This window comes from Elephantulus edwardii, unplaced genomic scaffold, assembly GCF_000299155.1.
Source record: "Elephantulus edwardii isolate Elephantulus edwardi_28Jun2011 unplaced genomic scaffold, EleEdw1.0 scaffold00153, whole genome shotgun sequence".
In the NCBI taxonomy this organism is placed as follows: Eukaryota; Metazoa; Chordata; class Mammalia; order Macroscelidea; family Macroscelididae; genus Elephantulus; species Elephantulus edwardii.
In genome coordinates, this window is record NW_006399903.1 from 6,327,414 (window position 1) to 6,340,513 (window position 13,100).

At 52.8% G+C, this 13,100-nt stretch overlaps 1 protein-coding gene across 1 annotated transcript in view; it reads right to left on the minus strand.

Moving 5' to 3' along the window:
• Nucleotides 1–3,205: 3,205 nt before the first annotated feature.
• The window catches only part of MYO10 (myosin X), a 225,616-nt gene continuing 215,721 nt past the window's right edge, over nt 3,206–13,100 (minus strand). The window contains exons 37-40 of the mRNA XM_006895013.1: nt 8,958–9,078; nt 7,834–8,286; nt 6,084–6,275; nt 3,206–3,307 (exon numbers count right to left, since the gene is read on the minus strand). Coding sequence (XP_006895075.1) covers nt 3,206–3,307; nt 6,084–6,275; nt 7,834–8,286; nt 8,958–9,078 — 868 coding nt within the window. The remainder of the gene's footprint in view (nt 3,308–6,083; nt 6,276–7,833; nt 8,287–8,957; nt 9,079–13,100) is intronic.

Genomic DNA, 13,100 nt, shown 5'->3' on the forward strand with positions numbered 1-13,100 from the left:
TCTCCAAGGACCTGTCCCTCCTTGCAACATGTCCAAAGTATGTCAGACGAAGCCCCAGAATCCTTGCCTCCATCCTGTACTTTGGATAGCAGAGGTTATTCCTTGTGAGAGGGACATCGTGCTTGGAAAGGTGGAGAGATGGAGAAAGAGAGGAAGACCTTCAGCCAGCCAGACACAGTGACTGCAGCAATGGGCTTGAGTGTGTCAGAGTTGATGAGGACAGCACAGGATAGGACAGGGTTCAGATCTGTTGTTCATAGGTTGCTATGGGTTGCAGTCAACCTGATGTACCTAACAACAACATATGTAAAGAAACTTAGTATACATGCACAACTGAAGATGTTTCTGGAAGGCTGTTTTAAAATGTTAAAAAAATCATTGCTTCTGAAGAAAACAATAGGACGGGGGGGTGGGGTGGGGAACTGTGGCTAAGAAGAAAAGGAAGATTTACCATATGAATAAAAAAAAATTCAGGTCTTCTCCACATTTCCTTTCCAAGGTAGAAGGTCTGTCTTATCATTGAGATGTAATTGTCTAATAATTTTTTTTAAAAAAGTGTCAGATCACCTAAGTCAATCTGAGAGATGTCAACATTTTGTGATGGTTTTCTCTATAAGCACCAGCTTTGAACTTCGCTGAACCTCATGTACACGGATGTGTGCTCTCACGCTCACGCATGCGTATGTACATACACACACACACACACACACACACACGCGGCTGGAATTCCCCGTGGACAGTACTGATGTCCCATGTGGGCTTCCTGGCTCTGAAGCAGTTCTGGACTCATGAACCTGGGGACCCCTGAGGGAGCTGGACCTGCTAAAACCCTCATTCTACAACTTGGTGCAGCATCCTGAATTTCTAATTGTTTCTAAATAAAAACACAATAGTGCTATGACCCGCACCGGCTTACAGCTCAAGAAGTCCCAGCTCTGGGGCTTCCAGCACATACGTTTTGGAGTGTCTCATCTTTCTCTGTCTCTGCTCCTAAATACTTAGGGGCGGGGTGGAAAACACAGCCTCCCAGGGTACGAGGGAGAAAGGACCGGCGTGGGACAGGCAGTAGAAGGGCACTGTGGCCCCGTCCTCTAGGATCTAAAGTGAGAACAGAGACAAGGGTACACCAGAGACCTCGACTGCCTCCTCCTCTGGGGCACAGGTCTCATACCTGGTTACTTCAGGTTACCCTGGATTCCTGGGGGTTGAGAGGACCGAGTTCTCTGGGTCCACAGGCAGCTAGACCAGGGAGTGGGATGCAGCACGCTGGCCAGGCTTTAACACGAAGGCCTCTGACATGTTTGGAGCTGGGCAGAAGAGGGGTGTGTGACAGAAACCCTCCCTTGCCACCTCCAGATGTGTGCTATTTTATTTCGCCTTTTATCTTCTGATGTTGCTGGAATCACACCCGGAGTTTCGCATACCTGCCGTCAGCAGACTGTAATGGAGTACGGGGTACAAACAGCTTTGGCAATCTTAAGCCTAAAAGCACTAAACAAACGTCTATCTCTAACTGCTGTCCAGTTGGAACTGCTCATAGTTGCTCCTCCAGGGGTTTCCAGCGGCTGTAAATCACCCGGGAGGAGACTGCCCGGTTTCCTCCTGCAGAACAGCGGGTGGATTTGAACCACTAGAGGCTCTGTCTTTGAGTGAGCAGCAAAACTCCCTCTGGAATAGGTCTCCAGAGCCCCATAAACCAAGGAAATGCCCTAAACCCCCAAACAAAGCAAGAAAAACTCCCTGACAAGGCACCTTGGAGCCGCCTGTGGTTCAAAGACCCTGGCTGTATGAAGAGCATGGATGTTTATGGAAAGCTCTCCTCCGACGCACTTGGGTGACCATGGGCCGGGCTGCACTCAACTCCACGGCGCCTGGTACCATTTATTGGTACTTTCAAACGATAAAAGGAAGCACACGCCATGTTAGCTAATATCTTTTATTGTCAGACTTTCTTTGAGCCAACAAGCATGATTCCGCATGGTTTTCCAAAGGGGTAAGGCAAATTCCTTGTGGGTAAGACTCGGCTCACTTGAGCCATTCCAGGTTCTCCATATAAAAATAAAAAGTTCCAGACCAGATAATGCTATTTATTTCTAGGTGCTCTCTTCAGACCCCGCTTAGGAATTTGGGCAAAATATGTGTACACGGCATTGCGTTCAAGCCTCACCATTTAATGCTGGGCTCCTTGGGATATCTGACCGCTCATGTGCTGCTTTCCCAAGAATACAGCACCTTCCTTCTCTAGCTATGTGGAAGATCTGGATGAATCCAGAGGGATGGGACGGAGTCTGGCCTCCCCTCCAAGCTGATCTTTAAACTTAAATACTTTAGTAACTTAAAGAATGCGGAATTCGTACTGTCCCGCATGGCGCTGGCGCCGAGGTGGGCTAAGAGTGGCTTATAAATACAGCCGCCGGCAGGACGCACCCCTGTGCCTGACACAGCAGACCTGGGACACAGGATCGCTCCATGTCGGACAAGGGCAAGTCCCAACGCGCTGCGGGAGGTACAAAGGACCGGAGAGACCAAAGGCATGCGGGCTGTGCATGAAACTGCCCCACAAGGCAGCCACAGACGACAGAGGCTGAACTGAGAAGCTGGCTGCCAGCTGGCACCTCTGCCCTGGGCCTTTAATCCTCAGGAAACCGGGGCTGCGAGTGGCAGGTGGACGGCGTCCACGCAGGCCCGGGCAGGTGCGCAGACTTAGAGGAAGCCAGGGGCCCAGTCACTGCATGTGCCCGGATGGCTGCCAGCAGCAATCCGACCCTGACTCCTGTCCCCCAGGCTCCCTCCGCCCCCCACTCCCTCACCTGTCGTGATCGGAGGCATCATCGGGCTGGGGGGTGGTTAGTGCAATGTCCTGCTGAGCAGTGCCCCTCAGGGCACACTTAAGGCCGGTTAGTGTGGGGTCGCGGGGTAAGGCACTTCTGGCTGCTTTGGTGGCAGCGAGGGTCTCCTGGCCCCTTTCTCTTTAAGGCATGTGTCACAGAGGAGTACTGAAGCTTTGGAAACTGTGCAGACTGTTACGGTGGACAGCTGAGTACATGGTCACTGCAGCCGGCAGGGTGAGCAGCCCCGCACAGACACCTCCCTCTGCCAGGGCCTCCCCGAAGCCTGCTGGCTCCACGCTCGGCCTCACTGGACACTGGAGCCTGCGGCGGGCGGTGTGGAGGTGCGCTCGGACACTGAGATGGGGGCCTCGGCTTCACCTGGAGCTGCCGTGGCTGCTGACGGAGCGTGTGGTGCTGTAACGCTTCTTGACGATCATGCTGATGTAAGCCTTCATGAGCTTGGCCACATCCACCACCTGCGGGGAGCAGAGGGCGGCCGTCAGCCCACTATGTCCACACGCACCCCACTCAGCACTGACAGGACCTACCGCTGCCTGAGCAGTGTGCACTCAGGGCTCAGGGTGTAATACTGGGGGGTTCCCACCTGTTCCTGGTCAGGGAGGAGGGGTGCTGCCTACCGCTGCCTGAGGGTGTACCCAGGGCTCAGGGTATAATACTGGGGGGTTCCCATCTGTTCCTGGTCAGGGAGGAGGGGTGAGGCCTTCCGCCACCTGAGAGTGCACCTAGGGCTCAGGGTTCAACACTCTGGGGTTCCCACCCATTCCTGGTCAGAAAGAAAGGGTGTGCACCCAGGGCTCAGGGTTTAACACTCTGGGGATTCCCACCCGTTCCTGGTCAGGGAGGAGAGGTGTGTACCCAGGGCTCAGGGTTTAACACTCTGGGGTTCCCACCCATTCCTGGTCAGAAAGGAGGGGTGTGCACCCAGGGCTCAGGGTTTAACACTCTGGGGATTCCCACCCGTTCCTGGTCAGGGAGGACGGGTGCTGCCTTCCGCCACCTGAGGGTGCACCCAGGGCTCAGGGTTCAACACTCTGGGGTTCCCACCCATTCCTGGTCAGGGAGGAGGCGTGTGATTTTCTACAGACACCACACTGCCCTGCACACTGTCGATTCCTGTGAAAACAGCCAGCCTGCTCTTATGGGGTTACTTTCTCCACTTCAGCCAAATACTGTCCGCCAACAAAGGCCACTATCAGAGCCTTCTAGAAAGGAGTATATATTCCAGGCCACCCCACAGGTGTGACTGAGGAAGCAAGCCTGAGGCCCGGACATGCCCCAGACATCCTGTTTAGCTCTGTGCCCGCTCAACCATGCCACAGCTGCTGGTTTCCTCCCACGGACTTCTCATCACCATCGCTGGGGCGTGCGTCCCCTCACTGCTATCCAGGGTCCGCGGGAAGCCTCCTAACCCTTTCCTTGGCATCTCTGTCCTCTTCCAAGCTGGTGGCCTCTCACCATTTATCAACAACTGCCCTTACTACCTGCCTCAGCCGACGGTGGACAGCAGCTCCCCGTCTACTGGATGTAACCAAATCCTGAGGCTGCCCGGGGCTTGGGACCCACCCATCAAGGCCCAAGCTTTCCTCCTCACTGCCTGTCAGCCCAACCTCCCAGCATCCCCACTCCCTGCCCAATGGGCCCTCGAGGCCTCTTGCACCTCTTCTCGTGTCCCCACCCCAAGAGACGAGTGGGGGCCATGCTTCATTCACAACATCTGCGCTGCCAACAGCCTCCTTCCAGGTATCTCCCGAGACCTCTTGCACAATTACTATCGTAAACTTTTCAAACTTGGAACTACTGGCACATATCTTCAGAGGCTTTCGTCTGTGAACTTGTGCCAAGAACAGCCGTCTGCCTCCACTCTCGCCTGGTCGGTGGGTAACCATCGTCAGTTGGCGCAGAGCTGGGTCCAACCCACAGCAGAGCTATGCCACCTGCTTGCCTGTCTGCACCACCTCCACCGTGGCTGCTGTGCCAGAGCCCACTGCTGCCCCCTGGCTGAAGAAGATGGTATGAAACTATGTCTTGCAAGGTCTTCCTCTTTTGCTGACCTTCTGCTTCACTGTACCATGCGTTTTTCATATGCATATACGGGAGCCAGGCAAGCCAGGCTTGGCCTAGGGTTTAAGGCAGCAGCAGAGGGCTTCAAGCCCAAAAAGGCCCTCGGGCCTGTCTTTCATTGTTTCTGTTCAGACATTCCTCTAGGTCGTACAGCCCTGGTGTACAAGTAGCTGTACTGTGGTCACTTGTGGTTGCTGTGAGGCTGAACACTGTGACACTGATGTGTCAAATGCGTTAATGGTTGGCTACCCAATGCGGACAGAGAGTGAGGTGGAGCTTCAACGAAAACAAGCTTGGAAGGAGGAGGAGTGGCATCCACTTCGGAAACCCTATGAACCTGAAGAGAGGATGAAAGGCGCCCAAGTGGTGAGGACTTTCCTTCACAGGGTCACTATGAGTCGCCTGCAGATCGACAGCACTTAACAACAACAACAACAACAACAACATATGGATAATAAGGAAGATGAAAGGATTGTTGGCTCTGAGCTGTGGTGTTGGAGAAGAGCAATGAATATCCCATGGGCGGCCAAAAGAACGGATACGTCTGCAGATACGTCTGCCTTACGGGTGTGCAGCCAGGGTGCTTCTTAGAGGCCAGGGTGGTGAAAGGTCATCTCACACACTTTGTGCTTGTTGTCAGGAGGGGTCAGTCCTCAGAGGTCAATGGAAGAGAAGAAGACGGCCCTGGAGATGGGCTGACCGAATGACAACAATGGGCTTCAAGCACGGTTGGGTTCTGATGGGGCAGGATAACGGTCTACGGCCGCAGGCGACCACACGGTCTTTAACATCTGTCCTTCTGCACGAGGAGCTCAAGCCTACAGCTCCGACTCCCTGCTCGTGCCCTCTGCTGTCACAAGGTCAAGCTCGACGTGCTCTGACATCCACAGCGTACCACTGCCTTTCAGCTCGTTTCTCCACAGCCAGGACCCCACGGGCCCTGGGGATCACAGTCCTCCACGATACAAGCACACAGAGAACTGCAGTCCACAGAAGGTACCTGGGATGACCCACTGTGGGCGGGGAGTAGCCTGCCACCATGCTGTCTTCCCACGTTTTAAAATTAAACAATAAACGAACACCATCGGCCGGACGTGTCAGAAAGTAGGGGTTCTGGTTCTCGCCTGGCTGTGGCCACATGCAAAAAGGCGTGCTCGGCCGGCCTCTTACCTCGCTGGTCTCGAAGAGCAGCTCCCGTTCATCCACCACGATCTTGTAGGTGTTTGCCAGGGGGGCCCCGAAGGACAGGATGTGCTCGTACTGGAAGACTTCCAGTGGCCGCCCCTCGCCGCGCTTGTACACGGACACGGCGTCGGCGCTGACGCCCAGCCAGAGCTCCTGCGGGAAGCCGCCCTCCTTGCACTGTGGACACAGTCAGGGGAGGCAGTCAGAGGCCGGGGGGCCATCAGGTCCCCTACACACACGTGGAACACTCTATGTGTACAATTTAAACTCAGCTCACTGCTGTGAGGTCTGTTCTAACTCACAGCCACCCTCCAGGACAGACCAGAACTGCCCCGCTGGGTGCCCAGGGCAGCCCAGACAGCAGCTCACTGCCAGGACTCTTCTCTCTTGGTGCCACCAGGTGGGTGTAAAACCCCAACCTTTGCACTAGCAGCTGAGGGTTTTACCCTCACACCACCAGGGCCCCTTTTCAGGAAATGAATAAACACCATCAATCACACTGTCGGTGAGCTGACTGTGGCTCAGAGACCTTGGAGGACAGGGCGGAACAGTCCCACAGGGCCTCCTAGGTGGGAATCTTTATGGAAGGCACCCACTGGCTGTCCCATGGGACAGTCGCAAACCCAATGGAAGGTGCCCAGGAGTCAGTTGAGACAATGACAGTGGGTTTGGTCTTGGATTTTTATGGAAGCAGACCAACAGGTCTCCTCTCATGCAGCAGCCGGTGGCTTCAAACCAATGACCAGCTGGGGAATGACAGCACCAGACCCTCATTTGTACATATAAAACCAAACTTGTGGCCATAAAGCTGATTTCAACTCACACACGCTCCCCAGAGTGTTGTTGGGACTGCATTCTCTTTACTGGGGAGACTGCCCATTGATCCCCCTTGGAGTTACTAAGCGGATTCAAACCACTGACCTTCCTGTAAGCAGGGCCATGCCATTGGAGTGCCTTGTGTATGGAACCCACTGCAGCTGAGTCTGAACTGACTCATGGTGGACCCTTCACCAGTTCTCTGAGGCTGTAAACCTCACGGGAGGGAACTGTTCATCTTTCCCCTGCCGTGGACTTGAGCTGTCCCACAGACTGGCCTCTGGGTCAACAGCACAGCTCTCCCGGGCCACACCACTAGAATTCCCTAACTGTACATACAATTAAAGGGTTTCCCCTCTTAAAAAAGAGGTTCTTTCCTCCTAGCAGTCTTGGGCTGTAATTATCTACAGCCACCCTAGGACAGAGCAAGAGATGTTTCAAGGATGGGCCAATTTGTCATTATCTGTTCATTCCTAATGCAATAAAATCTAAGAAAGTGGGAGCCTGCCAGAGGAGGAAAAGTCAAAATATCTTCCTCCAACACAGATAAGAGTGGACGTGCCCCCGTCAAAGGTGGAAACCTCTCGGGACCTGGAAACACAAGGCAGCTCCATCAAGCTCCTTCCCAGCCTCACTGCTGTTGGTGCAGTGGTTAAATCACTTGATTACCAACCAGAAGGTAAGTGGTTCTAACACGGGAGGAAGATGAAAGCATCTGCGCCCATGAAGACCCACAGCTCAGAAAAGTCCACAGGGCGGTCCTACCCTGTCCTACAAGGTCGCTACGAGTAGGAACTGGGTTCATGGCAGTATTTTGGGTTTGTTTTTTTTTTTTGCACAGGAGGAAGAGACTGAGGGGTGGTCGGGGGAGTGGGTGGTGAGCTCTCTTGCCCTCCGCGTGACCGTGACAGGTCCTCACCTCCACGTCGAAGAGCGTGGACCCGTACCCAGGCCACTCCTTGATGAGGGCCATGTACTTGACCATGGCCTGCTCCTGGCTCAGGCCCTGGAGCTTCTTCCACTTGTCGACGATGCTGGCCCGTGCGGAGCACACCTCCTCCTTGACCCACATGTCCACCATCTGCTCCTCCTCGGCCTTCTGCCGCGAGGCGGAGCCCGTGCGGAAGCTGCGGCGCAGCGTGCCGTCCAGGAAGCTGGTCCGCCGCCTGTCCAGCCGCTCGCCGGGGCTGAAGGTCTTGGTGGACTGGCTGATGCGGGCTCGGAGCCTCTGCAGGCAGTACACCTCCTCCAGGGCCGGCAGGGCCGTGTGCAGCGTGTGGTCGCCCAGCAGGTACTGGAGACGCAGGGCGGCCAGCACCTGCAGGTTCTCCTCCGGGGCCGGGTAGTGGTCGTGGATCACCGCCTCGTGGGCCTGAAAGAGGGGCCGGAGGCTTAACTCAAGACAGTACCATCACGCGCGGGATGTCCAGGGGGTCACATCCTACGTGACGTCCCAATGCAGCCTTCCCCCCGCCTCCTCCACGGCCAGAACTTTCTCCTTGTCAGACGTCGCTGACTGAATCAGCTGACTGACTCGTGTCCCCAAACATCACCCCCCAGGGCTGTGGATGGCACCTTGTGGGGGGAACAGGGTGTGATGTTAACAAGGCCCTCTCATGGGCTGGGGTCACTCCTGAGAGGCACCCACACAGAAGACCAGCACAGAAAGAAGTCTACAAGCTAAGACAAAGCTGGCCCCCCAGAGACGACATGGAGAGGGCCTGCCCCTCCAGTGAGAATCAGGGCTTCGGAAGGCTTCACCTGTGAGGAGGGGGGTCGTCTGCTTGTTACAGAAGCCGAGACCTTGTACGTACCACATTGGGGATAGTGTTCTGATTCCTCCCTCCCCCTTACCAGGATCAATGCTGGCCCAGGAGTGCAAACAAAAGGGAAAAGTCCTACAAACGGACACTTGTCTCTGCACGTGGGGGGTGCTCCCGCCACAGGCCACATCTGAGGAACAGCAGGTCCTGTGCACGGTGCAGCATCGGGGCTTCAGCCCCGGGCACCAGGGAAGACCTGGTCTGCCACTGCTCCTCTTACCTGCTCAAACATAAATGCGAACTCCACGCTGTCTTTTGGCACATTGTCTGTGTCCAAGAAGCAGTACAGTTTGAAGTAGAACTTCCACGGCAGGTCTCCTGCCTCCGACGTGGCAGCCAGCCTATGGGAGATGAGGAAGGAGATGCAGAACCTGAAGTGAGGCAGACCTCCACGCACAGAGCCAACCCAAGCCCTCGGCCACACAGACCTCCATGCACAGAGCCAGGCAGGTCTCCACGCATGGGGCTGACCAAGCCCTTGGCCACGCAGGCCTCCACTCACAGAGCCAACCCAAGCCACGGCCAGGCAGGCCTCCACGCATGGGCCAACCCACGCCCTCGGCCACGCAGGCCTCCACGCACAGAGCCAGGCAGGCCTCCATGCACGGGGCCGACCCACGCCCTCGGCCATGCAGGCCTCCACGCACAGAGCCAGGCAGGCCTCCACGCACGGGGCCGACCCACGCCCTTGGCCAGGAGGCGGCTGTGGCTCCTGGTGATCGTATGTGTGACATGACTCCTTAGGGCCAGCTTTGCTGCATACGGCATGAAGAACCCAGGTGTCAAAGCGCTTGCTCTACTAATCCAAAAGTCAGAGGTTCAAGCCTGCTGGTTAATCCACGGGAGAACATGCTTCAATAAAGATTTGTTGTTGTTGTTGTTATGTGCCGTCGAGTCGCTTGAAACTCATAGTGATCCTATGTACAACAGCCCTAAACTTTGCTCTATCCTGTGTCAATCTTATTGTCGCCGACACACTTATCCCCATTACTCCAGTGACTGACTCAATCCAGTTCATTGAGGGTCCTCCTCTCTTTCTCTGTCCCTCCACACTCCCAAGCATGATATCCCTCTTCAAGAACTGGTCCCTCCTTGCAACATGTCCAAAGAATGTCTGTGTAAAATGGTGCAACCCCTGTGGAAAGCAGTATGGCGCTTTCTCAAAAAGTTGCAAATAGAGATACCATTTGACCCAGCAATTCCACTACTGGGAATATACCCTGAAGAGACCATAGCTGACATCCAAGCAGATATATGCATACCCATGTTTACTGCAGCTTTGTTCACAATAGCAAGGAGTTGGAAACAACCTAAGTGCCCATCAACAAACGAATGGCTAGAGAAGCTGTGGTATATTCGCACAATGGAATACTATGCTGCATTAAAAAACAAGGAACTCATGCAATATTATTCAAAATGGTTGACTCTGGAGAACATTATGCTGAGTGAAATATCCCAGTCACAAAAGGACAAATATTACATGATGCCACTGTTGTAGAATGGGACTGTCCTTGGGGTTGGGGAGAGACTGAGTAAGATGGGTTCAATAATGTATACTGCACTGAAACAGAGGAGGGAGAGAACCGTTTAAAAGAGAGATATAACTGGGTATTTCTGTCATCACAGGAGACTAGAGCGAGGGCTACATGGTGGAGGGGACCTGGGGGAGGGTTTGTAAAACAATGAAACAATCTTTTCTTTTACTTTTCCATAATTTTTGACTCATGTACTTATAACTTGTTAGTCAAATTTGTGTCTTCTAGGTTGCAACACCCCCATGATACATCTTCAAGGATATGAACATGTACGGCCAAGCACAATCAATAAGAGTGCATCTAAATTCCAAAATCAATCTCCATAATAGTCTATGTGTTTCCTACTGCCAAAGGGGCCCTTTAGAGTAGTGAGAGAAGATCTTCACCATGAAACCCACAGCGTCCCTTTTCAGCAGGAAGTAGCTAAGAGAATACGCCATCCCCTTTTCCTTATGACTCAGGGTGAAGTCTCTCTCAGGGAGGAGTAATAGGGAATGGCAAAGGACACACTGACAAAGAAGATTAATCAGAACTGGCTTTGACAAGCACTGTGGCATTTGGACAAGAACAAACTGGGAGGAGGGTAGAGAGAATAGTGCAACAATGAATGAGTGGAAGCCCAAAATCTCTGTAAATGTTTATGAAAATTAAAAAATATAATTATAGAAAAAAAAAAAAATCCTTGCCTCCAAGGACCAGCCTGGTTTAATCCTCTCCAGGATGAACCTGCTTGTTCTCCGAGCAGTACTCTTCTCCAGCACCACAGCCCAAAGGAATCAGTTCTCTTTCTGTCATCCTTAGTCAATGCCCAGCTCTCTGACACATAGCAAGTAATTGCAAAGACCATGGCTTGGATCAAGTGAACCTTAGTCTCCAGACTAATATAAAGATTTACAATCTTCAAAATCCTATGGGGCAGTTCTGCTTTATGCTATAGGGTAAAAAAAAAAAAAAGCTGATTTACCTCAATGACAATGGATCTGGACTGTGGTTTAATCTTTAGAGAAGCCAAACACCAAGCTTTTCTCCCATGTTGCTGCTGGGTGGGTCCGAACTGTCAACCTTCTGATTAGAGGCCAAGCACAAATACCCTGTGCCAATCACAGACTGAGGTAAACCACAGAGACCCGAGCATTCAGCCTCAGCTCCTAAGACAGTGGTGGGTGGAGACGGATGGAGGGCGAGGGGGCCCAGAACAGAGGAGAAAAGCTCATCGGAGCTCCTCAGGAACTTTAATTAACCAGCAGGAAAAACACACTTGCACCCTGGCCTCACACTATGGAAACAAACAGGCAGTTTTTAATTAACCTGCTAATGCACCACTCGGAAGACCCCTATTTAATTAGCTGAGCAGAATGGGGATGAAAAGGAATCAATGCTATTTCTCCACACTTTCTGCTAGCCCTCAGCGCCAATAATATTTATAAAAGACTTAAACTCCTTGCTGCCAAGTCAGTTCTGACCCACAGGTGACCCTCCGCTGGGCTTTCAGTAGGTTTGCTGGAGGCTGTGAATTGTGTGTGGAAGGGATTTCCTCTCTTTCTCTCTCAGAGTCACTTGTGGATTCGAACATCCAGAGGCATGCAGCCTTCGTGTTAGTAGGGAGACTTGTGACGGTCTAACCAACAGCTGCTCCGTGGGAGAAGGATGGGGAGTCTCCTCCCGTGTGATTAACTGTCTCTGAAAGTCTGCTGGAGGGTCAGCGATGGGTCAGTTCTGACTCGACGGTGCATCTGATTCAGGCGATGGTCTTTTCGATCACTCGCTAAGCATTTGAGAGCTGGACAATGAGCAGGGATGGCAGAAGAAGAACTGTGGTGTTTTGAAGAAGAACACTGAACACCCCATGGACGGCTATAAAAACAGATATGTCCTGGAGAGGGTAAAGCCAGAGTGCTCTTTGGAGGCAAGAATGATGAGGCTTCACCTAGCAAACTTTAGGTATGTTGCTAGGAGGTGTTATTCCTTGGAGAAGGACACGATGCTGTGAAGGGTCGTCAAAGGAGAAGAAGACCTTTGACCAAGCAGATTGACACAGTGACTGCTGCAACGGCCTCTAATGTGTTAGGAGGTATGAGGATGGTACAGGATAGAACAGAGTTCTGACCTACTGTTCACAAGGTCGCTGTAAGTCGTACTCTACTCAATGGCACTCACAACAACATCATGATGCTGCCGCCAGCGCTCCGTAGAGTTGAGTGAGGCCTGTGTTAATACCTAGCAGGGATTTTTATTTCTTCGGTATGTAAAATACGGGATGTAAGATATGTATGGGATCTCAGAATCATAGGGTAAACATTACAGGTTAAAAAATTCAAAAGCCAAAGAGATGCCATGCTTCTGGCTCCCAGGCCCAGCGGGCTCAGAGCTGAACCCTCTGCACACAGGGCGTGCCTGGCTGTGATAACGCACGCAAATCCCCACGCCTTTCTTCTGTGACTACCAGGTGGGTCAGAAACGCCTTCTTGATGGCTACACACCCCTCAGGACCCGAAGGAAGCTCTAAGAGAGACGGTATGCAGTTCTGAGGTTTGTGAGTTGGCCTGGTTTTGAAGTTAACAACATAGTGGAAAGCTAAGAATCAGGGCCTCTTAAAGTGATGGTTTATAAGACAAACAACAAGTGAAAGGAGAGGAGAATCATGATTCAGACAGAGCTTCTGGTTGAGAATCTCGGAAAGCGGATCAGCAGCCAGGAGAGTGATCAGAAAAACAAAACTGGCCCAAATTCCACTCTCCTGAAACCAACTCCCGATATGCTGGGAAGCAGAAAACCACAGTTCAAGCGTTCGGCCACTTCTTAGTCAAGTGGCATGGGTAGGGGGGAAC